Source organism: Dendrobates tinctorius, unplaced genomic scaffold (genome assembly GCF_039654945.1).
Source record: "Dendrobates tinctorius isolate UK_male_01 unplaced genomic scaffold, ASM3965494v1 ptg000056l, whole genome shotgun sequence".
In the NCBI taxonomy this organism is placed as follows: domain Eukaryota; kingdom Metazoa; phylum Chordata; class Amphibia; order Anura; family Dendrobatidae; genus Dendrobates; species Dendrobates tinctorius.
The window spans coordinates 13,023,079-13,049,000 of NW_027361724.1; the positions used below are offsets into that span (position 1 = coordinate 13,023,079).

Consider the following 25,922-nt stretch of genomic DNA (forward strand, 5'->3'; position numbering starts at 1 on the left):
TTTAAGAATCACTGGACTATTGTTTCTTGTCCCGGATAAGTCCTCACAGTGCCTGTTCCAAAGGTGAAACATTATCCAGTCAGCGTACAGCGCAGAGACCGGACAGCCGCTACAGAGATGGACGGTGCACGGCACTGACAGGCAACGTGACCGCTCACCAGCAGCCAGCCGGCGCCTCTGACAGAAAACCGAGAGTGGAAGTTCTCCTGTAAAGTCTTCATCCACCTGGACCAATCCCTGCGCGCCAAGACACAAACCCCGCCCTATTCCCACAATCCTAGGCGGTGCAGGCATCGGGATACGGGCGTGGGAGGGGCCGAGCGTGTGCAGCGTCACAAGCCTGAGCGTCACCCTGGTGTGTGCGGCAGCTTCCGGCTTTCACGCTGCAGTCTGCCGGCTCCGGGCTGGAGGTAAGAGCGCAGTGTGCACGGTGTGCAAGGATAAATAACCGCACGTCCTCAGCACAGACAGGGTTGCTCTGAGCTCACACATTCACACCAGGCTGGGAGCTGGGATAACACCTGCTGCCTGCAGGGACCTCACAGGCACTGGGATGGACTTTGCTGGTCCCCTGTATTTCGGATGCTGGGGTGTTTTATATCAGACGTGGGCAGGATCTGTTTTTTACTTGTGTTTGGGATCTGATGAGTTGGAAATGGGAATTATTTCCTTCTAGTATAATTAGTTTTTTCTTAATTCTTCATGCTGTTGGTGCATAGACCTGCAGGTAATCCTGTGTATCCCCGCCACTGGGCGTGCAGAAAATCCACGACGGGGCCACAGTCTGCTGCAGGGTTTCTTTTTTCTCTGTTAAGTCCCATGCAAGTTTTCATGAATTTGGTGCAAATTCCTCCATCCTCACCGATCCCACATTGAAGTGATTGAGATATTTTACCACCCCGTACCCCTTCCTTCCTTCACCCCGTACCCCTTCCTTCCTTCACCCCTTACCCCTTCCCCCTTCCTTGACCCCTTACCCCTTCCTTGACCCCTTACCCCTTCCTTGACCCCTTACCCCTTCCTTGACCCCTTACCCCTTCCTTCCTTCACCCCTTACCCCTTCCTTCCTTCACCCCTTACCCCTTCCTTCCTTGACCCCTTACCCCTTCCTTCCTTGACCCCTTACCCCTTCCTTCCTTGACCCCGTACCCCTTCCTTGACTCCTTACCCCTTCCTTCCTTGACCCCGTACCCCTTCCTTCCTTGACCCCGTATCCCCTTCCTTCCTTGACCCCGTATCCCCTTCCTTCACCCCGTATCCATCCCTTCCTTCACCCACCCCGAACCCCTTCCTCCTCCCTTCACCCACCCCGAACCTCTTCCTCCCCCTTCACCCACCCCGAACCCCATCCTTCTCCCCCAACCAGTGCAGCTTTGTGTGCTGCTAGCAGAAAAAAAAGTTTGCAACAGGAATTATCCCGGAAACCCTTCAATGAAGACAGGGCTAATCTCTGTGCGAATCCTCCACTACATCAACTGCACATCAGCGGCAGAAGCCCCAGGCCCTGATTCATTTTTTTTTTTTTTTTTTTTAAGCACTGCCAGATATTGTGCCAAAATTATCAAAATGGGCTTTCAGTGTTTGATGAATTGGCTCAAATTCAGACATTATATTTTTGGGGAGGTGAAGGGATCTTTTTAGAGACAAATGTCACACAATCCTTTTAATGAGCTTTTAAAATGTCGACTATTAGCCTTCGATTGCAGCCAAACAAGGTCCGATAGGTGATGTACTCTAGAGAAGTGCAGGACAACTGTGCAAAAATGTTCAAACTCTTTAACCCCTTTACTCCCAAGGGTGGTTTGCACGTTCATGACCGGGCCAATTTTTACAATTCTGACCACTGTCCCTTTATGAGGTCATAACTCTGAAACGTTTCCATGGATCCCGGTGATTCTGACATTGTTTTCTTGTGACATATTGTACTTCATGTTAGTGATAAAATTTCATTCATATAACTTGTGGTTATTTGTGAAAAAAAACAGAAATTTGGCGAAAATGTTGAAAATTTCGCAATTTTCCAACTTTGCATTTTTATGCTCTTAAATCACAGAGATACGGCACGCAAAAGACTTAATAAATAACATTTCCCAGATGTTTACATCAGCACAATTTGGGAACCAAAATTTTTTTTTTGTTAGGAAGTTATAAGGGTTAAAAGTTGACCAGCGATTTCTCATTTTTACAACTCTATTTTATTTTTACGGACCACATCACATTTGAAGCCATTTTGAGGGGTCTATATGATAGAAAATACCCAAAAGTGACACCATTCTAAAAACTGCACCCCTCAAGGTGCTCAAAACCACATTCAAGAAGTTCATTAACCCTTCAGGTACTTCACAGGAATTTTTTGAATGTTTAAAAAAAAAATGAACATTTAACTTTTTTTCACAAAAAAAATTAATTCAGGTTCAATTTTTTTTATTTTACCAAGTGTAAAAGGAGAATTGGACTGGAAAAGTTATTGTGTAATTTGTCCTGAGTACGCTGATACCTGATATGTGGGGGGGGGACCACTGTTTGGGCTCATGGCAGAGCTCGGAAGGGAAGGAGCGCCGTTTGACTTTTTCACTGCAAAATTGGCTGGAATTCAGATTGGATGCCATCTCACATTTGGAGAGCCCCTGATGTGCCTAAACAGTGGAAACCTCCCACAAGTGACCCCGTTTTGGAAACTAGACCCCCCAAGGAACTTATCTTGATATGTGGTGAGCATTTTGAACCCCCAAGGGCTTCACAGAAGTTTATAACGTACAGCCGTACAATTAAAAAAATCATATTTTTTCCACAAAAATGATCTTTTCACCCCCAATTTTTATTTTCCCAAGAGTAACAGGACCCCAAAAGTTATTGTGCAATTTGTCCTGAGTACGCTGATACCCCATATATGGAGGTAAACCACTATTTGGGCACATGGCAGAGCTCGGAAGGGAAGCAGCGCCATTTAACTTTTTTGGCTGGAATTGAGATTGGACGCCATGTCGCGTTTGGAAAGCCCCTGATGTTCCAAAACAGTGGAAACCCCCAATTCTAACCCTAGCCGAAAATGGAAATAAATAAATTTTTTCTAATTTTATTATTTTTCCCTAAGGGGGTGATAAAGGGGGGATTTTATTTACTATTTATGGCGGTTTTTATGTTTGGCAGCTGTGATACTCTAAAAGACGCTTTTTATTGTATAAATAGTTTTTGCATCACCACATATTGAGAGCTATAATTTTTCCATATTTTGACCTACCGAGTCATGTGAGGTCTTATTTTTTGCGGGACGAGTGGACGCTTTTATTGGTATCATGTTCGGGCATGTGACATTTTTTGATCGCTTTTTATTCCGATTTTTGGGACGTAGAATGAACAAAAACCAGCGTTTCATGAATTTCTTTTGGGGGGGTGCGTTTACACCGTTCTGCGTGCGGTAAAATTGATAAGGCGGTTTTATTCTTCGGGTCAGTATGGTTACAGCGATACCTCATTTATGTTGTTTTTTTATGTTTTGGCGCTTTTATGCAATGAAAACAATTTTATGTAAAAAATTATTTTTGCATCGCTTTATTCTGCGAGCTATAACTTTTTTATTTTTCGCTGATGACGCTGTGTGGCAGCTCGTTTTTTGCGGGAAAAGATTACGTTTTCAGCGGTACCATGGTTATTTATATGCGTCTTGTTGATCGCGCGTTATTGCACTTTTTGTTCGGCGGTATGATAATAAAGCATTATTTTTTTGCTTCTTTTTTTAGTTTTTAAGGGGTTCGCTAAAGGGGTTAACTAATGGGACAGTTTTATAGGGTGGGTCATTACGGACGCGTCGATACCAAATATGTGTACTTTTATTTTTTTTATTTTCAAAAAATGAATTTTAGGGAATATTTTTTTTTTTTTTAAATAATTTTTACACTTTTTTTGACTTTATTATAATGTCCCAGGGGGGACATCACTGTCATGTGACAGATCGCTGTGACAGATCAGCGATCTGCTGCAGGCTTCCTCATGCCTGCGCTCTGCAGGCAGTGAGGAAGCCAGCTCCCTGCAGGCCCCCGAAGGTCCCTGTCGCCATATTGGATCCGGGGACCTGCAGGGAGGGAGGCCCCTGCAGCAGCGCTGCACATTGCGCTGTTGTGGGGGTCTCAGGGAAGCACGGAGGGAGCCCCCTCCCTGCCGATGCTTCCTTTAACCCCCGGTACACCGCAATCATGTTTTATCGCGGTGTGCCAGGGGTTAACGTGTCGGGGGCGGTCCGTGACCACCCCTACATAGTGCCGGGTGTCAGCTGTGATAATCGCACTAGACGTACTATTCCGTCCTTGGGACTTAGGTCCCAGGTCACATGGACGGAATAGTACGTCCAATGTTGTAGGAAAGGGGTTAAAGAGCCGCAAATGATGAATTATACTAATCTAATATATAAAGCTCAATGTTTGTGTGTGTATGTCCGGGATTGGCATCTGCACCGTCGTAGCTGCAGCCACAAAATTTGGCACAGTCACACGTCTGGACCCTGAGAGCGTCATAGGCTATGTTGTGAGGCGAAATTTTAACCCCGCGCCTTCCAATTCACCAAACAATTTTGCCCCTATCTACATACTGGGGAAAAAGTGAAAGGAAAAGTGTTGGAGGCAAATTGACAGCTGCCAGATGTGAACAAGGGGGACTTAAAGAATGAGAGCGATGGCCCCAAAGAGTATATACCGTACAGTTGCTAAGGTGGGGCCCTGACATGGGATACTCACCACACACAGGGATATGAACACACACACAAAATGCGCCACACACTACCACGTGCTTCAACACATATATCACCCTCAGCACACATTTCACCACACATACACCAACCTCACCACATAACAGACGAAACACAAAAGTCGCCACTCAAAACTCGCCACGCTGTCCCAGAGCTGTTTAAAAGATGAAAAATGAGCTGTGATTGGTTCCTATCAGCAACAGTTTTCTTTGTAGACAGTTGTGGTAACTGAGGCCTATTATTCTTATCATTTCTATGGTGTTATCGGCCTTCTGTAAAGCTGGAAATAACACAATTTATTACCGTGCCAACACAGACCACCCTCTGACACAGACTGCAGGGGGAGCCCAGTATCACACAGAATAGTATTAGATACACGGCTCAGCAGTCAGTATCACACAGGAGAGGATTATATACACAGCTCAGCAGTCAGTATCACACAGGATAGGATTAGATACACGGCTCAGCAGACAGTATCACACAGGATAGGATTAGATACACAGCTCAGCAGTCAGTATCACACAGGATAGGATTAGATACACGGCTCAGCAGTCAGTATCACACAGGATAGGATTAGATACACGGCTCAGCAGTCAGTATCACACAGGATAGGATTAGATACACAGCTCAGCAGACAGTATCACACAGGATAGGATTAGGTACACAGCTCACCAGTCAGTATCACACAGGATAGGATTAGATACACGGCTCAGCAGTCAGTATCACACAGGACAGGATTAGACACATGGCTCAGCAGGCAGTATCACACAGGATAGGATTAGATACACAGCTCAGCAGTCAGTATCACACAGGATAGGATTAGATACACAGCTCAGCAGACAGTATCACACAGGATAGGATTAGATACACAGCTCAGCAGACAGTATCCCACAGGATAGGATTAGATACACGGCTCAGCAGTCAGTATCACACAGGATAGGATTAGATACACAGCTCAGCAGACAGTATCCCACAGGATAGGATTAGATACACGGCTCAGCAGGCAGTATCACACAGGATAGGATTAGATGCACGGGTTTATGTGCAATATAATCATTATAATTTGTTATAACTAACCACAGTTGGTTACTATGCCAAGACAACGCCGGGCTCCTCAGCTAGTGTGTATATACAGTGTAATATATATATATATATATACTGTGTGTATGTATCACGCCACCCCACGCCACATAGCCCCACCCACTGGTGGGTGGAGAGCGGGTTTGCCGAGGGAAACTGCGGGACACCGGTGGAAAGTGGGGCTGCAGAGGGAGAGAGTGGGATGGCAGTTAGTTACTATGCCCGGGCAATGCTGCGCACTCTTCAGCTAGTAATAACATAATGCCAAACTGGAAAAGAAACAAAACATATGAAACCAAGTAAAGCTAACTTAAAAAAGATGTAAATGAAATAGTAAGGTACAAAATAAAGAAAACTGTTAGGCTATGTTCACACGTGGCTTTTTTTCGCGTTTTCGCGGCGGTTTTAACCGCGAAAAATAAGCATCCCATGCATTCCTATGGGATTCCGCAATGCTGCGCTAATGCTGCGGTTTTTACCGCGGCGGAATCGCTTCGCGGTAAAAAACGCAGCATGCTCATTAATTTAGCAGAATCGCGGCGATCCCGCACCCATAGGAATGCATTGTTCTGCTTACTTTCCGCATGTGGCTGTGCACTCCATGCGAAAAGTAAGCAGAACATTTGGGGATGGTACCCACGGTCCGGAGGAGAGGAGACTGTCCTCCGGGCTTTGGGTACCATATCCCTGTAAAAAATAGAATTTATAATAAAAAATATTGTTATTCTTACCTTCCGGCGTCCCACACAGCCTTCCCACCTCTCTCCACGCTCCCGATCCCAGTAGTCCTTTGTGAGCGATGACGTCCGTTCTCACGGGATCGCGAAGTCTCGCGGTCATTCGCGCGACGTCGCGATCTCGCTAGAACGGACGTCATCGCGGTAGTTCTCGCAAAGGATTACTGGGATGGGACCGGGAGCGTGGAGAGAGGCGGGAAGACTGCGCGGGACGTCGGAAGGTAAGAATAACAATATTTTTTTATTATTTTTTACATCCTATCTTTTACTATTGATGCCGCATAGGCAGCCTCAATAGTAAAAAGTTGGTCACACTCGTCAAACACTATGTTTGACGAGTGTGACCAACCTGTCAATCAGTTCTCCAAGAGATGCTACAGATCGCTTGGAAAACACTAGCAATTCTGCAAGCTAATAACGCTTGCAAAATGCTAGTTTAATCGTGGGAATTTAAAATGCGATTTTCCCACGGAATGGAATTAGGAAATTACCGCGAGAGTTCCGCTACGTGTGAATGTAGCCTAAGCCATTTTTAGTCTAGAAACAAAGGTGTAAAAGCGATGATGAGTTGGCCACTCAGTTTCAGGTACAGATTTTCCTTGCAAATATCAGTAGCTTAGGCAAATGTTGCAGGTGTGAAGGTTCCTGTTTGTTGGAGGGGGTGGGCGCTTTGAATTGCTGGACAGTTCAGACCAGTGTCATGGTTGTGTTGCTGACTCTTGAATGCTGTACGGCACCAGAAGAGCGCTGTGGCACCAATGCCGGTCGGATCAGTGAGCGAAGCTGTGCTTTGAGGCTCCACAACTGACCTGCAGGGGTGCCGGGTTTTGCCCCTCCAGGGATCAGAGATCGATGACCTATCCTAACAATAGTAAGAGCAGACCGATGGCACAACTCTCTAATTGTGGTGCATAGGTATTAGGTAGGATCCCCAATCCGTGACAAATCTTAATATAAACTTGGCACACAATAGGTCATGAATGTTAAAGTTCTAGGCAACGCTTTTAAGAGTGATGGACTTGGTAACAATCATGGTCAGTGTTTACACACTGTATTCATGCAGAGGGGCTTCATTCTTTGATCTCTATTAACCCCTTCATGACCCAGCCTATTTTGACCTTAATGACCTGGCCATTTTTTGCAATTCTGACCAGTGTCCCTTTATGAGGTAATAACTCTGGAACGCTTCAAAGCATCCTAGCGATTCTGAGATTGTTTTTTCGTGACATATTGGGCTTCATGTTAGTGGTAAATTTAGGTCGATAATTTTTGCGTTTATTTGTGAAAAAATCAGAAATTTGGCGAAAATTTTGAAAATTTCGCAATTTCCAAATTTTGAATTTTTATTCTGTTAAACTAGAGAGTTATGTGACACAAAATAGTTACTAAATAACATTTCCCACATGTCTACTTTACATCAGCACAATTTTGGAAGCAAAATATTTTTTTGTTAGGAAGTTATAAGGGTTAAAAGTTGACCAGCGATTTCTCATTTTTACAACAAAATTTACAAAACCATTTTTTTTATGGACCACCTCACATTTGAAGTCACTTTGAGGGGTCTATATGGCAGAAAATACCCAAAAGTGACACCATTCTAAAAACTGCACCCCTCAAGCTACTCAAAACCACATTCAAGAAGATTATTAACCCTTCAGGTGTTTCACAACAGCTAAGGCAATGTGGAAGGAAAAAATGGACATTTTAATTTTTCCAACACAAATTTCCTTTCAGCATCAATTTTTTCATTTTCACATGGGCAACAGGATAAAATGGATCCTAAAATTTGTTGGGCAATTTCCCCTGAGTACACCGATACCTCATATGTGGTCATAAACCACTGTTCGGGCGTACGGCAGTGCTCAGAAGGGAAGGAGCACCATTTGACTTTTTGAATGGAAAATATGCTGGAATATTTAGCGGTTGCCATGTCGCGTTTGGAGAGTCGCTGTGTGCCTAAACACTGGAGCTCCCCCACAAGTGACCCCATTTTGGAAACTAGACCCCCCAAGGAACTTATCTAGATGCATAGTGATCACTTTGAACCCCCAGGTGCTTCTCAAATTGATCTGTAAAAAAGAAAAAAGTACTTTTTTTTTCACAAAAATTATCTTTTAGCCTCAGTTTTTTCATTTTCACATGGGCAACAGGATAAAATGGATCCTAAAATTTGTTGGGCAATTTCTCCTGAGCACACCAATACCTCATATGTGGTCATAAACCACTGTTTGGGTGCAGGGCAGGGCCAGGAAGGGAAGGAGCGCCATTTGACTTTTTGAATGGAAAATTAGCTCCAATCGTTATCGGACACCATGTCGCGTTTGGAGAGCCCCTGTGTGCCTAAACATTGGAGCTCCCCCACAAGTGACACCATTTTGGTAACTAGACACGTTAAGGAACTTATCTAGATGTGTAGTGAGCACTTTGAACCCCCAAGTGCCTCACAAAAGTTTATAACATAGAGCAGTGAAAATAAAAAATCATTTTTTTTTCCTCAAAAATGATTTTTTAGCACGCTATTTTTTATTTTCACAAGGGTAACAGGAGAAATTGGACCACAAAAGTTGTTGTCCAGATTGTCCTGAGTACGTTGGTACCCCATATGTGGGGGGGGCACTGTTTGGGTGCACGGCAGGGCGCAGAAGGGAATGAGCGCCATTTGACTTTTTGAAATGAAAATTGGCTCCAATCGTTAGCGGACACCATGTCGTGTTTGGAGATCCCCTGTGTGCCTAAACTTTGGAGCTCCCCCACAAATGACCCCATTTTGGAAACTAGACCCCCTAAGGAACTTATCTAGATGCATAGTGAGCACTTTGAACCCCCAGGTGATTCACAGAAGTTTATAATGCAGAGCAGTGAAAATAAAAAATCTTTTTTTTTTCCTAAAAAAAAATTTTTTAGTCTGCAATTTTTTATTTTCACAAGGGTACCAGGATAAATTGGACCCCAAAAGTTGTTTTCCAGTTTGTCCTGAGTACGCTGGTACCCCATATGTGGGGGGAGACCACTGTTTGGGCACACGTCGGGGCTCGGAAGGGAAGTAGTGACATTTTGGTATGCAGACTTTGATGGAATGGTCTGCGGGCATCATGTTACATTTGCAGAGCCCTTGATGTTCCTAAACTGTGGAAACCCCCCACAAGTGACCCCATTTTGGAAACTAGACCCCATAAGGAACTTGCCTAGATGTGTGGTGAGCACCTTGAACCCCGAAGTGCTTCACAGAAGATTGTAACGCAGAGCCATGAAAATAAAAAATCTTTTTTTTCCCTCAAAAAATGAAATTTTAGCTCGCAATTTTTTATTTTCACAAGGGTCACAGGAGAAATTGGACCCCAAAAGTTGTTGTCCAGTTTGTCCTGAGTACGCTGGTACCCCATATGTGGGGTGAAACCACTGTTTGGGCACACGTTGGGTCTCAGCAGGGAAGTAGTGACATTTTGAAATGCTGACTTTGATGGAATGGTCTGCGGGCGTCATGTTACATTTGCTGAGCCCCTGTGTGCCTAAACAGTAGAAACCTCCCACAAGTGACCCCATTTTGGAAACTAGACCCCCCAGGGAACTTATTTAGATGTATGGTGAGCACCTTGAACCCCCAAGTGCTTCACAGAAGTTTATAACGCAGAGCCGTGAAAATAAAAAATCATTTTTTTCCCTCAAAAAAAATGATTTTTAGCCCGCAATTTTTTTTTTTCACAAGGGTAACAGGATAAATTGGACCCCAAAAGTTGTTGTCCAGTTTGTCCTGAGTACGCTGATACCCCATATGTGTGGGGGAACCATTGTTTGGGCACACGTCAGGGCTCGGAATGGAAGTAGTGACGTTTTGAAATGCAGACTTTGATGGAATAGTCTGCAGTCGTCATTACGTTTGCAGAGCCCCTGATGTGCCTAAACAGTGGAAACCCCCCACAAGTGACCCCATTTTGGAAACTAGACCTTCCAAGGAACTTTTGTAGATGTATGGTGAGCACTTTCAACCCCCAAGTGCTTCACAGAAGTTTATAATGCAGAGACATGAAAATGAAAAAAACATTTTTTTTCCACAAAAATAATTTTCTGGCCCCCAATTTTTTATTTTCCCAAGGGTAACAGGAGAAATTAGACCCCAAAAGTTGTTGTGCAATTTTTCCTGAGTACGCTGATACCCCATATGTGGGGGTAAACCACTGTTTGGGCACACGTCGGGGCTTGGAAGGGAGTGAGCACCATTTGACTTTTTGAACGCAAAATTGGCTGGAATCAAAGGTTGCACCATGTCGCGTTTGGAGACCCCCTGATGTGGCTAAACAGTGGAAACCCCTCAATTCTAACTCCAACCCTAACCACAACCCTAACCCCAACACATCCCTAACCCTAATCCCAACCCTAACCCCAACACACCCCTAAACCCAACACTAACCATAACACTAACCACAAGCCTAACCCTAATTCTAACCCTAACCCTCTTTCCAACCCTAACCCTCTTTCCAACCCTAACCCTCTTTCCAACCCTAACCCTCTTTCCAACCCTAACCCTCTTTCCAACCCTAACCCTCTTTCCAACCCTAACCCTCTTTCCAACCCTAACCCTCTTTCCAACCCTAACCCTCTTTCCAACCCTAACCCTCTTTCCAACCCTAACCCTCTTTCCAACCCTAACCCTAATTCCAAACCTAACCCTCTTTCCAACCCTAACCCTCTTTCCAACCCTAACCCTCTTTCCAACCCTAACCCTCTTTCCAACCCTAACCCTCTTTCCAACCCTAACCCTCTTTCCAACCCTAACCCTCTTTCCAACCCTAACCCTCTTTCCAACCCTAACCCTCTTTCCAACCCTAACCCTCTTTCCAACCCTAACCCTCTTTCTAACCCTAACCCTCTTTCCAACCCTAACCCTAACCCTGGTGGAAAAATAAAAATATTTTCTTTATTTTATTAGTTCTTCCTACCTATGGGGGTGATAATCGGGGGGTTCATTTACTTTTTATTTCATTTTGATCACTCTGAGAGTGATCAAAATGAAATAATGGAATCTGCAGCCGGCAGATTCGGGCGGGCGCACTGCGCATGCGCCCGCCATTTTCTAAGATGGCGGCACCCATGAACCGGACCCGCCGGACACCGGGAGCGACGGGGGGACTTGGAAGGTGCCGGGGGCGGTGAGAGTGGGTGAGGGGGGGATCGGAAGCTGGCGGGGAGCGAAGGGAATGGGAGGGGGGGCAGATGATGACAGCGGCGGCAGATCGCTGCTGTCATTCAGTGGCAGGGGGGGCGATCGCCGGTGGGGGGGTCAAATCGGTGTCTCCAGCCATGTCCGATGCTACTGCAGCATCGGCCATGGCTGGATTGTAATATTTCATCAATTTTCATTGCTGAAATATTACTATCGCTCTGATTGGCTGTTTCACTTTTAACAGCCAATCAGAGCGATCGTAGCCACGTGGGGGCGAAGCCACGCCCCCTGTGGTGAATTACAAAGCCCCCTGTATCTGCGGGTCAGGTGACCTTTCATTGACCCCGGTCACCCGACCCGCAGGGGGGCTTTGAATTCATGACACAGGGTATGCGTCATAGGTCGGATTGGCACCGACTTTCATGACGCATACGCTGTGTCACAGGTCGGGAAGGGGTTAAAGGAGTACTCGTATCTCCAAGATCCTATCCTAATATGTAGTAGCTGTAATAATATTAGCAAATACCTCCAATTAGAAAGGTAGTATAGTTCTTCTGATTAGCTATTTCACTTCCTGCAATGCCCTGCACATGGGTAGCTTAGGTATCACAAAACAGAAGAAAATCCAGTTGAATGAACTTGTGAACGCACTTTATTCACTGAAAGTGCTCAGTAGAGGATAAAACAGCATCAGCGATGTAAGTTACATGGTATGTGACATCGACGCGTTTCAGATGCCTAAAGCCCCCCGTCACACATAGCGATCTCGCTAGCGAGATCGCTCCTGAGTCGCAAGTTTTGTGACGCAACAGCGATCTCACCAGCGAGATCGCTGTGTGTGACACTGACCAGCGACCCCCCCCCCTTCCAGTTATCGCTGATTGTTCTGGAATGGCCAGGACATTTTTTTTTTACCGTGTTTGGCAGCTCACCAGCGATCATGTAGCGACACACCAGCAATCCTGACAAGGTAATATCGTTGTCGGGATCGCTGGTGCGTCGCTATGTGTGACGGGGCCCTAAATCTCGTGGAATCAGGCTCCATTGTCAGAGTAAGGCTACAGTATGTGCACACACTGCAGATTCACCTGCGGGTTTTTTCCCGCGGAACCGCAGGTAAAACCGCAGGTAAAGTGACCTGCGGTTTCAAACCTCTACTATGTTAAAGGTGTGAAACCGCAGCGGAATCCGCAGAAACAATTGACATGCTGCGGAAAAAAAAAACGCAGCAAAACCGCGCGGAAAAAAACGCAGCGTGAGTAATGCGGTTTTGAAAACCCATAGGCTAACATGGTAAAGTATCATGTCTGCGGAACTGCTGCGGTTCCGCAGGGCCAAAACCGCAGCGGAACCGCAGCGTGTGCACATAGCCTAAATAGAAAAAATCTGCTGACAGATTCCCTTTAAAACTGATCAGGACTTATCTAATGTTTACAGTGGCCTCCCAAATCTCCCATCAACAGATGTTGTCAGGGGAGAGAAAGATCGGGGGGGTTTTATATTAAAAACCTGATCCTTCTCCTTGGAGATAAGTCATGGCAGAGGTGCCTGACAGCTGCTTATTCCAATTTTCCCATAGAGATCACATGAACACTCCTGTGTATGGTGGAGTTGGAAGAGATAGCTGTCTGCTGAATGCTGCAGCAATCTAAAGGCCCCGTCTCACTAAGCGATCTCGGTAGCGAGATCGCTGCTGAGTCACAACTTCTGTGACGTAACAGCGATCTCACCAGCGAGATCGCTGTGTGTGACAGCGATCAGCGAGCGACCCCCCTGCCGGTATCGCTGATCGCTGGAAGAAACCTCTGGACATTTCTTTTGTCGCTGGTCTCCCGCTGGCCAGCATGCATCGCTGTGTGTGACAGGCGGGAGACCAGCGATCAGGTGTAAAAAATAATAAAAAAAATAAAAAATATAGTTATTCTCACCTTCCGACGTCGCGTTCAGCCATCCTGCCTCTCTCCACTCTCCGGTCCCAGTGATCCTTTGCACGAATGACCGCGAGATGTCACGGTCTCGAGGGATAACAAAGTCTCACGGTCATTCGTGCAAAGGATCACTGGGACCGGAGCGTGGAGAGAGGCGGGATGGCTGCGTGGGACGTCGGAAGGTGAGAATAACTATATTTTTTATTTTGATTCTATTTTTTACAGGATGGCCAGCGATGCCGGGCGCTCTGCATCGCTGTGCTGATCGCTGGTGAAGCTGTCTGTGTGACAGCTCACCAGCGATCACATAGCGACTTACCAGCGATCCTGACACCTTGATATCGGTGTCGGGATCGCTGGTAAGTCGCTTAGTGTGACGGGGCCTTAAGACTTAAGGGCACCAATAGTGATGAGTGAATGTGCTGGGATAAGGTGTTATCTGAGCATGCTCGGGTGCTAACCGAGTGTCTTCTGCGTTCTCGAAAATATGTTCCAGTACCTGCGGCTTCGTGTCTTGCCGCTATTCAACAGCAGCAACACTTGTAGGGATATCCTGTTTGTTAGGCAATCCCTGCATGTGTTGTGGCTGTTGAACAGCTGTGAGACATGAAGCTGCGGGGACTCGAACATAGTATTCGAGCACGCCGAAGGTAATTTATTAACGCATGAGCATGCTCAGATAACACCTCATCATGCTCGCTCATCACCTGTCAGCGCCTGAGCTGGGTTTATATCCACCATATACATGGAATGAAGTTACAGAAACACCACAGCATGGCGAACTACACTGTTTCCGTAGCAGTTTCCACCCTCCAGTGATGAAAGTTGGTAGCCATTTTTCCTGTCTGAGCTATGAAATGTTAGGATGGGAGTAACCACATAATCTCCTGCGTGAGCTGATGTTTTCTAGGATTCCGGTCCATTCAGCAGTCAGTCAGTAGATTGCTTGCACTAAGATTCTGCTATATTTACTTTTAGGGATACGATGGTTAGAATCTCTTGTACTTAGTCCTCTGTACAGCAATAAACCGGGACATGCTCCAAGAATCTGCCCACAGGTCTCATATGGAGTTATCCTCATCTCTGGGGGTACTACAGGCACCAGCAGACACTTTCCAATTATCTCCTTGACCAGGTGCCTGATCATATTCAGATTTGCTTCTTCCCACAGCTGCTCACTTCTCGTCTATTCACAGAACTATCAAGCATATAGGAACAGGTTTAAAGGGCCCCTGTCAGGTTGCACACGCCGTCCGATCTGTGGACAGCACCTTACAGAGGAGAAGCTGATCACAATTATATATTGGTTGTTGGAAAAGATTCCGAACAACTTGTATTCTATTCATTGAAATCCTTGATGTCTATATATAAGTCCATTGGGCGGTCCTGCTAGTGATTGACAGCTGTCTCTGCATGCACAGTCATACAGGCAAGACTGTCAGTCTCTAGTAGCACCGCCCACTGGACTCCTATCCAAACCAATTTGGGTTTCAATGAATAAAATCAAAGTTTTTCTAAAACTTTTCCCAATATTGAATATCAATCTGATCAGCTCCTCTTGCTCTAGAACATCCCGCCTGCAGATTACATGCCATTTTCAGCATGACAGGTTCACATGTAGCGGCCGCACTGTGGCATGGATTCTGCTATGATGACCGTCCCCAAATAATGCATGTCCTGCCAGCACCATAGAAAATAATCCCTCCATAATCCTTATTTTGGGTTGAAAAGCTGAGGATTAGCCTCTCTTAATGGCAGCCCGTAGAGAGCTTGCAATGTCAGCAGAATGGAAGGGTGTGGGGGAGTCCTGTGAGATCCAGACATTGCCTCCTGTCCCGGGTGGTACCACCTGGCATCATACTGAAGAGCCCCATCTTAGCCTTTGCTGGGGGGGGTCTGCTTTCTTGTGTGTATGCCAGCACTTTCATCCAATTTAAAATTGCAAAAAGTGAAGTTGTGCGACAGTAGTTTACGTACAATTTAGTAATTATTTTTTCCTCTTTTTTTATTTCAGCACAAAGGAAGGAAGACACCATGGAAAATCACTAAGAACCGGAACACAAATTAGTCATTAGTATATGTTTTCCAACATTTATATGAACGATGGATGGTGTCCCTGTAAGGACTGGTAACCTGAAGAGAACCGCTCTGGGTTTTATCCTCTTCTCTTTGGCCGTGCTGGTCTGCACAGATGAGGACTACTATGGTTTACTGGGCATATCTAGGGCATCCAGTACTAGAGAAATTAGACAAGCGTTCAAGAAATTGGCCCTAAAACTACATCCGGATAAAAATCAGGTAAGTGCAGTCCTCGATTTTGATCAGTGTTTATTAACAATATTGCCTTTTAAGAATGAGTTATCCCCTATCCAACATGTGTCTGACTGCTAAGACCCCCACGTCACAGCGATCACAAGATCGGGACTTCAGATCCCCATCGTGAATGTAGCAGAGGTGCACACGCTTGATCTCCTCTCCATTCATTGCTTATTATACTGCTGCAGAGTTTGCCTCTTGACTATTTCCGGCAGTCCCAGTGAAAATGAATGCAGCGGGGGCCAAGCATGCGCACATACGCTCCATTCGAGAAGGAACCTCACTTTCGGAAGCGTTGGTTATAGAGGTCGGACTCTTGGTGATCAGCAAGTTATCCCCCATTGTATGCGTTAGGGATGACTTGCTATTTTGGGAGCTCCCCTCCCCCTTAAGTTAAAGCAGAATTCTAATAAGGACTATTAGGTGTTTTAAAAAGGTGAAACATTGAGATGAGCTGCAAAAACTGGGGGCAGGACTTTCTGCTTTTATTTCTATCAACCTGCGTATATGCATTGTAGAGAGTGGTGGGCGTCCGGTGTAGGGGTAGGCAAGCCATTGGGCAGTGACAGCAGGAATGCATGGAGGGAAAAGTTAGGAAAATATAGTTCCAGTGATTTTAGTGCTGGCAGATTGCTGATGAATATGATAAAGCCAAAATGTTAAAAAGCCCAATGACCTGACATACGTAGACAATTCCTTAGTGGATTCAAGAGTTGGGTTCATGTGGCTGCTCTGAATGGAGGTGAGATCTTTATGTATCAGCAAGATAGGAAGGATTAAATGTATTGAAAAATGATCCATAGGCGAGCTTCACACATTTCGCTGCTGCCAGATGCCTCTTTGCCAGTGGTGACACACTCCTGAAGATTAGGCTGGCAGCGTGGTGGTGAAGCAGGCCTGACTGTGCGCAGCATTGCTGAGACTGAGCCTGGCATGAAGCAAGCAGATAAGCATCCATGCTGGTACTGCAGAGTGGGTCGATAACCCAGGCTACAAGTTGTACGCTAGAGGATTAATTTAAAAAAAAACCTTCATTATGAGAATGGAGAAGATTTTTTTTAATAAAAGGTAAATTGCAAAGGTTCATGTGTTTTGTTTTTTTTTGCTGCACTTTGCAATTGTAACCATTCTAAAACTTGAGAGACCCCCCCCCCTTAGTTTGATGTTGCTGTCTCACCAGCGTGCAATCCCCAAATATTTGTCTAAAGGCCCCGTTACACTAAACGATGCACCAGCGATCCCGACAACGATGCGACCTTGTCAGGATCGCTGGTGCATCGCTACATGATCGCTGGTGAGCTGCCAAACAGGCAGCTCTCACCAGCGATCAGCACCAGTGAGGACGCTGGTTTCTAAGGTACACATCAGGTTACTAAGTGACGCGCGTCACTTAGTAACCTGATATTTACCTTAGATACCAGCGCCTGCTTATGGCACTGGGAGCTCGCGGATCGTTTGCTCCCGCTGCCACACGCAGCGATGCGCACTGGCCAGCGGGAGAGCAACGATTAAAAAACTGCTGTGCACGATGGTGCACGATCAGCGATACCCGGCAGGGGGGGGGGGCGATCGCTGATCCCCGTCAGACACAGCGATCTCGCTGGTGAGATCGCTGTGGCGTCATAAAATCAGCGATCTCGCTAGCGAGATTGCTGTGTGTGACGGGGCCTTTAGGCTTAAGGCCCTTTTACATTTAGCGATGCACCAGCGATCCGACCTGGTCAGGATCGCTGGTGCATCGCTAAATGATCGCTAGTGAGCTGTCACACAGGCAGATCTCACAGCGATGCAGCAGCGACGCAGCGCACGATACTCACCTTTCACACACAGCGAACCTGACATCCTCCCGCCCGCCTCCACGCGTCGCTCGTTGTCACAGCAGGAAGCTGACGACGAGAAATGGAGCTGGACATTCTCGCGCGATCAGCGATGGACAGCGGGGGAGCCGGTCGGGGGTAAGTATCACACATAGCGATATCGCTAGCACGTCACAAAATCGGTGACGTTATAGCGATATCGCTATGTGTAAAACCCCCTTTAGTATCGGTTGCCTAATTTGATGCATTTCCTAATGTGGGAAAGAATGTTGGAATACAGCTCATATTACCATCTGAATAGGCAATGTGTGCTGCTGGCTGGTGAGATGCAGAATATCATTGAGGCGCTGCAGTAGGTGTGAATGTGGTTGTAGTTACACTGTGTACAGTAGAGCTCACCCTCTAGGATAGGGAACAGGAGATGTGGATGAGCGCAGCTTCCTTGTCCCTCAGGCAAACGGCTTCATAACACAGAAAATGTCACTTTTGGTTATTTTTCCATGGTGATCTTATTCCAGATTGTGTAGACGTCTCGTGATGTCACTTTGCTGGCTCTCTAATCCAGGTTACACCCCTCTGCTAATGTTGGTTTTGTGCTTGTGTTTAAATAGTAGTAACGTTTTTTATGAAGAATGTGTCTAAAGGCCCCTTGCTCATGCGATAGCTGATGGGCGAGTACTAATTCGATGTCCTCTAACTCTTCGTTGGGCTTGGCTGAGCGTTTGTTTCCAAAGTGCAAATTGTCTCTTCAGAGATGAGGAGGTCTACAACTCTAGCGCCACCTATTGGAAGTAGCAATCCTAAAAGTCAATGTCGACCCTTTATAACGAACCTTGTCACGTGACTTAGGATAAAAGCTAAACCAGAATCTCAATTTGTAGACACTGTTTCGGGGTACTGCCCCTCATCAGTGGAAAGTGTGAGATCTGGTTTGGCTGTGTGAGAGGCATCTGATCGGGATCCAAGAAATATTGTTTCTCCTTGCGGAGAGTGACATGGTAATCATGCCGAGATGAGGACCAGATCTCACACTTTGCACTGATGAGCCTGTAACCAGGCTTCATGAGAGCAGGTATTGGCTTAAACTAGCTGGACCTGAGATGAGTTACCTGCCAATGCAGTAACTTTTGATTTTCCCACACATATCTTTTTCTGCCCTGATGAATCCCCCAAATGGGGGAGGAAATGCTTAGGAAGCTTTGACATAAGGGGGGTACATCTTAGCAGCCATACTTGAGGACTATCCTTGTGTAAGCAGGTTGCGGGATGCAGTGACAGGAGGCAGAGCAAGGGTTAACAAGTTTTTACTTAACAGGGTATTACTCCACGCAGGGAGACAGGGAAAACATGAGGTAAAATGCAGGCAGTATAGGGAATACAGGGGATTGATTAGGGAAAAATCAATGCAGGAATAACAAAGTCGTTCTCAAAGAAGTCTCTTATCGGATGTCTTCCTGACAGAAAAGTTCCCGAAGTAGATGATAGCGCCAATATCCGTCGGCACGATGTGGATCCGGTGTGGTCCTGTAGGAAGCGACGGTACGTGTCCGGTTGACAACATCGAGTCTTTGACGTGCCCTGTGGAGTCCTAAATACGGAGATTCCTGTGACCTGGCAGGGTACAGGCCCCTGTGCTGACAGTTAAGCGAGGCTTGACGATTATTCACCGAGGGTTCAAGAAACCGTTCCCGGTAAAAGTTACAGTCTCTGTCAGGCGTCACGAAAGCACCCCTGACTGTAGTGGAGCGGTTGGCACCTCGATGGGTCGGAGTCAACCTGCACGCGACGGGCTTCTGGTCGGAGTCTCTGCGGTAAGTTTCTGTCACAGCCGGGTGCTCATCTGCGCCACTAACTGTCCCAGAAGCAGGAGTTCTCGCTCTCCTCAGCCGCGCACTGCGCTTTCCTGCTAACTCCATCTGTCTCCGCACACTGCGCTGTCCCTGGTAACCCTTAGTCACGCCCCCTCGGACAGAAAGAGGGTCCTGTCGGCTTAAGCCTCCCCGCCGGGAGCTAGGGGCGCGGCCTCATCCATTCCGACCCCGGCATGCAGGTACCCGCGGTGTGGTGGTCCCCGTTACACTTGGGAAGGAGCAACACAGCGGCACGCCGGGGGATATTAGAACCCCCCCTATTTTCCGGTTGATACAATTATCCTCTGGGCTCCTGCATACCTGCAACCAGCAGAGAACTACTACAGAAATGGCGAGACCAAACCATTCATTATTGAGCACTGGTAGCTTTGTTCAGCACTTGCACTTTATCACTTTGGTTTGTTTGTTATGATTTATCCAGTTTTTTTTTTTACTATAGATTAAATGTTATTGTCTCTCCTTGCTACTTAGTCAGACATCATTTTTGAGAACATTCTTTAGTGGGTCATCTAGACTACACTTATTTGCCGATTCTCATATTGGATCCCTGTTTCCAAAGAGGAGAGAGTAGGACGTCCCTGCAGGACACCTGACAGCAACTTATCTCCTATATACAGTGCCTTGCGAAAGTATTCGGCCCCCTGGAACTTTTCAACCTTTCCCCACATATCATGCTTCAAACATGAAAATACCAAATGTAAATTTTTAGTGAAGAATCAACAACAAATGGGACACAATTGTGAAGTTGAACGAAATTTATTGTTTATTTTAAATCTTTGTGGAAATTCAAAAACTGAAAAGTGGGGCGTGCAATATAATAATAATAATACATTTTATTTCTATAGCGCCGACATATTCCGCAGCACTTTACATTTCAGAGGGGATTTGTACAGACAATAGACATTACAGCATAACAATCACATACAGTAGATTATAACAAATACCAAGAGGAAAGAGGGCCCTGCTCGCAAGGTTACAGTCTATGAGGAAAGAGGGAGACACGAAAGGTGGGTGGTAACAGTTACCCTGATTGTATGGACCAGTCATAATGTTAAGTGTGTAACAGTACAGACACAGAGGGCTAATGGAGGCATAAAGCATGTGGGAACATGATGCGGGGAACCTGGTTATGGTAAAACTTTTGGCTCTGCCACACAGGGATAGATTAGGTTAATGTGTTGGGGTGGTAGGCCAGTCTGAATAAATGCGTTTTCAGGACACGCTTAAAATTGTGGGGATTGGGGACTAATCGTATTGACCTGGGAAGTGCATTCCAAAGAATTGGTGCGGCACGTGTAAAGTCTTGGAGACGGGAGTGGGAGGTTCTGACTATTGAGGATGCTAATCTCAGGTCATCAGCAGAACAGAGGGCGCGGGTAGGGTGGTATACTGAAACAAGGGAGGAGATGTAGGGTGGTGCTGAGCCATGGAGGGCTTTGTGAGTGAGGGTAATAAGTTTATACTGAATTCTGGAGTGGATGGGTAGCCAGTGTAATGACTGGCACAAGGTAGAGGCATCAGTGTAACGATTGGTGAGGAATATGATCCTGGCTGCAGCATTCAAGACAGATTGGAGGGGGGAGAGTTTGGTAATATTATTCGTCCCCTTTACTTTCAGTGCAGCAAACTCACTCCAGAAGTTCACTGTGGATCTCTGAATGATCCAATCTTGTCCTGAATGACTAATGAAGATAAATATAATCCACCTTTGTGTAATCAAGTCTCTGTATAAATGCACCTGCTCTGTGATAGTCTCAGGGTTCTGTTTGAAGCACAGAGAGCATCATGAAGACCAAGGAAGACAACAGGCAGGTCCGTGATACTGTTGTGGAGAAGTTTAAAGCCAGATTTGGATACAAAATGATTTCCAAAACGTTAAACATCCCAAGGAGCACTGTGCAAGCAATCATATTGAAATGGAAGGAGTATCATACCACTGCAAATCTACCAAGACCTGGCTGTCCCTCTAAACTTTCATCTCAAACAAGGAGAAGACTGATCAGAGATGCAGCCAAGATGTCCATGGCCACTCTGGATGAACTGCAGAGATCTACAGCTGAGGTGGGACAGTCTGTCCATAGGACATCAATCAGTCGTACACTGCACATATCTGGCCTTTATGGAAGAGTGGCAAGAAGAAAGCCATTTCTCAAAGATATCCATAAAAAGTGTCGTTTTAAGTTTGCAACAAGCCACCTGGGAGACACACCAAACATGTGGAAGAAGGTGTTCTGGTCAGATGAAACTAAAATCGAACTTTTTGGCAACAATGCCAAACGATATGTTTGGCGTAAAGGCAAAAAGCTCATCACCCTGAACACACCATCCCCACTATCAAACATGGTGGTGGCAGCATCATGGTTTGGGCCTGCTTTTCTTCAGCAGGGACAGGGAAGATGGTTAAAATTGATGGGAAGATGGATGGAGCCAAATACAGGACCATTCTTGAAGAAAACCTGTTGGAGTCTGCAAAAGACCTGAGACTGGAACGGAGATTTGACTTCCAACAAGACAATGATCCCAAACATAAAGCAAAATCTACAATGGAATGGTTCACAAATAAACATATCCAGGTGTTAGAATGGCCAAGTCAAAGTCCAGACCTGAATCCAATTGAGAATCTGTGGAAAGTGCTGAAAACTGCTGTTCACAAACGATCTCCATTAAACCTCACTGAGCTCGAGCTGTTTGCCAAGGAAGAATGGGCAAGAATTTCAGTCTCTCGATGTACAAAACTGATAGAGACATACCCCAAGCGACTTCCAGCTGTAATTGCAGCAAAAGGTGGTGCAACAAAGTATTAAGTTAAAGGGGCCGAATAATATTGCACGCCCCACTTTTCAGTTTTTGAATTTCCACAACAATTAAAAATAATAAATTTCGTTCAACTTCACAATTGTGTTCCACTTGTTGTTGATTCTTTACCAAAAATTATTTACATTTGGTATCTTTATGTTTGAAGCACGATATGTGGGAAAAGGTTGAAAAATTCCAGGGGGCTGAATACTTTCGCATGGCACTGTAACTAAAGGGTCAGGCTTAAGTTTTGCCTTGCCCGAATGTTCCGGTATTGGGATGTTCAGACAATAGTTTGTACAGGGGCCTTACGACTTCATGATGACTTACAAAATGGAGAGATGATGAACATTGTCCAATTCCCAGCTCCATGAGTCTTGTATGCACCGGAAGCTACCACCCAATAGAACCACATAATATCGTGAAAGAAATCCAAAACGCAATCCAGCACATCTCAATTATGTTACCGAATAATTTCAGAGTTCTTCTTATAGTGGTTGATACCTTTTAATGGCTAAATGAAAAGATGGTAACAAATTGCAAGCTTTCGAGACTACTCAGGTCTCTTCATCAGGGTAAAATAACATAAAATCTAAAGTCACATATTTATACACAACAGGACACAGGAATAATGCAATAGATAAGTGAAGCAGAACGATCAATATGGCTGAGGGAGAAGCAGTTGTGGCTGTAGATCTTGGAACAGTTCATAGAATAAGGAGTGTGAAGGTTTTATTGTCCTCTGAGTGGGGTCTGGTCCATGATTGTGATGCCCCCAAAAGGTATGAACAGCACATTCCTTAGGTGATCTAGAATGACCTAAATCCATGTGACACATTCATTCCTGCACTGACTGTGTCAAAGGTTGTCATAAGTTTGTACTACCCAATTTTTTTTGTCTCTGAGATTTGAAGTTGCCTTTTAATACCAGTAATTTCATGTCCATGATGCTGTGATCGGGATACAAAAATGTTTGGCCACAGGTAGGTCTGTTCTTTTTTTCTTTTATTGTGTTGCGATGAGAATTCATCCTTGGTCTACGTCTTTGCCCTATCACCCCCCCCCCCCCCCACATACAGACCCCCAGCTGAACACTTGGTACATATTAAGTACACTACATTAGATCTGCTGCAGCTGAAAATACCGTTTGTTTTGTTGCTCTAATCCTAGGTGACTTTTTAAAAGGAATCTGTCACTAGTTTTACTATGTGTTCTGAGAGCATGATGTAGAGGCATAGACCCTGATTCCAGCGATGTCACTTCCTAGTCTGCTTGCTATTATTTTGCCAAAGTCGCTTTTTTCTTTTCTGCAGATTTTCCAGTTCTTTGAATGCGGAGCCCTGTATAATCCTGGCCACATCACTGATTTGCAGCTTTCTGCATACACTGTGCATAGGCAGAAAGCTGCTAATTATTGATGGTGGCCTAGATTACACAGAACATGAAGACTGCATGGCACAAGACAACTAGTCCTGTACTGAATCTTTTGCTGATAAAATGCTGATTTTATTGAAACGGCAACACACAGCCTAATAAGTGACACATTGCTGGAATCAGGGTTTCAGCCTCTACATCATGCTGCTCTCAGATTCCCTTAAAAGTCCTCCATCCTGACGATCAGTGGGGGTCTGGCAGTCAGCTATTCTGTGCAGAGGTGATATCTTAGTAGAATACTATTTATTCTCCATGTCTACAACTTTGTCACTGTAACCAGTGTTTGGTGTTTTAAGGAGATAAGTTTGCTTCTGCCGTAAGTATGATGTGATTTATAATTCTGGTCATAATCGAATTTCTAATCTTTCCAGAATGATCCACGTGCTCATGACAAATTTTTGAAAATAAACCGAGCTTATGAGGTTTTAAAAGATGAAGATCTTCGCAAAAAGTATGATAAATATGGGGAGAAAGGTCTAGAGGAGAACCAAGGAGGCCACTATGAAAGCTGGAGCTTCTATCGATACGATTTTGGTATGTGTGTTGTTTTTTTTTTTTTTTTGTCATCTTTTACTGATTGGATACAGATTTTCTGAATTATTTCTGATTTTACTGGCAGCAGAGTAGAACGACTGTACTTCTTACTTGCAGAGTGGTCATGCTCCCCTACACAACCGGATGCACCTATGTAAATCACAGCAGCTCCGTTCTGCTAATCCGGTTATGGTTCAGTATTCTGCCCCTTGTCACACTGACTTTCCTCTCATATAGTTTATTAAGGAGTGGAAACGGTCATATTTTGTGTCATTTCATTAAAATCTGTGGGAATAATAATTCCTACCCCGTGACATAACTACAGAGCGTGAAGTTTTATCCCATCTGTCATTGTACCCTAAGGGTATGTGCACACGTTGCAGATTTGCCTGCAGAATTTTCTGCACGGAATCTGCATCTCATGGCAGAAAACAAAGGTAAAAATCCACACTTTTTTTGGTGGATTTTTTTTTTTTTTTGTGCGGATTCTTTGCGGATCGTCATGCGTTTTTAGCCCTGCAGATTTCATTAATGGAATAGGTGTAAAAACGCATGCGGATCCGCAAAAAGAATTGACATGCTGCGGAAAATAAACCGCTGCAGATTCCGTGTGGAATTTTCCTCAGCGTGTGCACAGCTTTTTTTTTTTCCTATTAAAATACATTGGTTGGTCACACACTTACGGATCCACAGCAAATCCGCAACGTGTGCACACCGCCTTAGTGCAAATGGACTCCATAGTTGGAGCATCACTGTTCCTTCACCTTGGTGCCCCCTCTATACGGGGGAGCAGTCACCTGCTAACAGGCAGCCAAAGGTGAGACCAAATGTTTGTCTGGAGTCAGACCCCTGGCCATGGGGTGATCGTAGTTGCACCTTCCATAATAGATTTGTGTACGCTGATACAGCACCTTCTAAAATACCGTAGGTAACATTGTCCATATGTTGGTAAATTAAAAGTTGGAGCAATAGCCAGAGTTGGCTTTGTTCACAGAGATAAAACCTATATTCCTTGGTGAATTTTTTTTTTTTTTAATAAACTGTGCTTTACTCACTCTCCCAGGGTCCGTCGCTGAGTATCTGCACCATTTCCAGGTGTTTAATATTGTCTGAGTGCTGAAGTCATGTCAACAGTACTAATCATTGAGCTTAGCAGTTCTGTCCGGGTAGACAGCACAAGCTTCTCGCAGCCGCTGAGTTCACAGAACCGCTAACCTCAGTGATTGCCACTGTTGACGTGACTTCAGCGCTACAGACAGTATTAGACAACTGGAGCAGTGGAAGACACTCAGGACCTGGGGAGTGTGAGTAAAGGACAGTTTGTTTTTAATGGCATCTCCAATGACGCCTCTACTTACTCATCATCCACTGCTTTTATACTGATAAACGTCTGCTGGTTAGGTCGTCAGCACCAGATCATTGGGAATCCTACACACAGCACCCCCACCAACTGGCTGTTACCTACTCCACTAGGGTAAAGGGTGTAAGGAGTGTAAGCCTGCGCTCC

The 25,922-nt window shown here is 45.3% G+C and overlaps 1 protein-coding gene across 1 annotated transcript in view; it reads left to right on the top strand.

Annotated features, from left to right (window-relative positions):
- The first annotated feature begins 244 nt into the window (after nucleotides 1–244).
- Nucleotides 245–25,922, top strand: part of DNAJC10 (DnaJ heat shock protein family (Hsp40) member C10) — a 104,452-nt gene continuing 78,774 nt past the window's right edge. Inside the window, exons 1-3 of the mRNA XM_073577499.1 lie at nucleotides 245–410; nucleotides 15,662–15,945; nucleotides 24,253–24,415. Of these exons, the coding sequence (XP_073433600.1) occupies nucleotides 15,751–15,945; nucleotides 24,253–24,415 (358 nt within the window). The 5' untranslated portion in view covers nucleotides 245–410; nucleotides 15,662–15,750. The remainder of the gene's footprint in view (nucleotides 411–15,661; nucleotides 15,946–24,252; nucleotides 24,416–25,922) is intronic.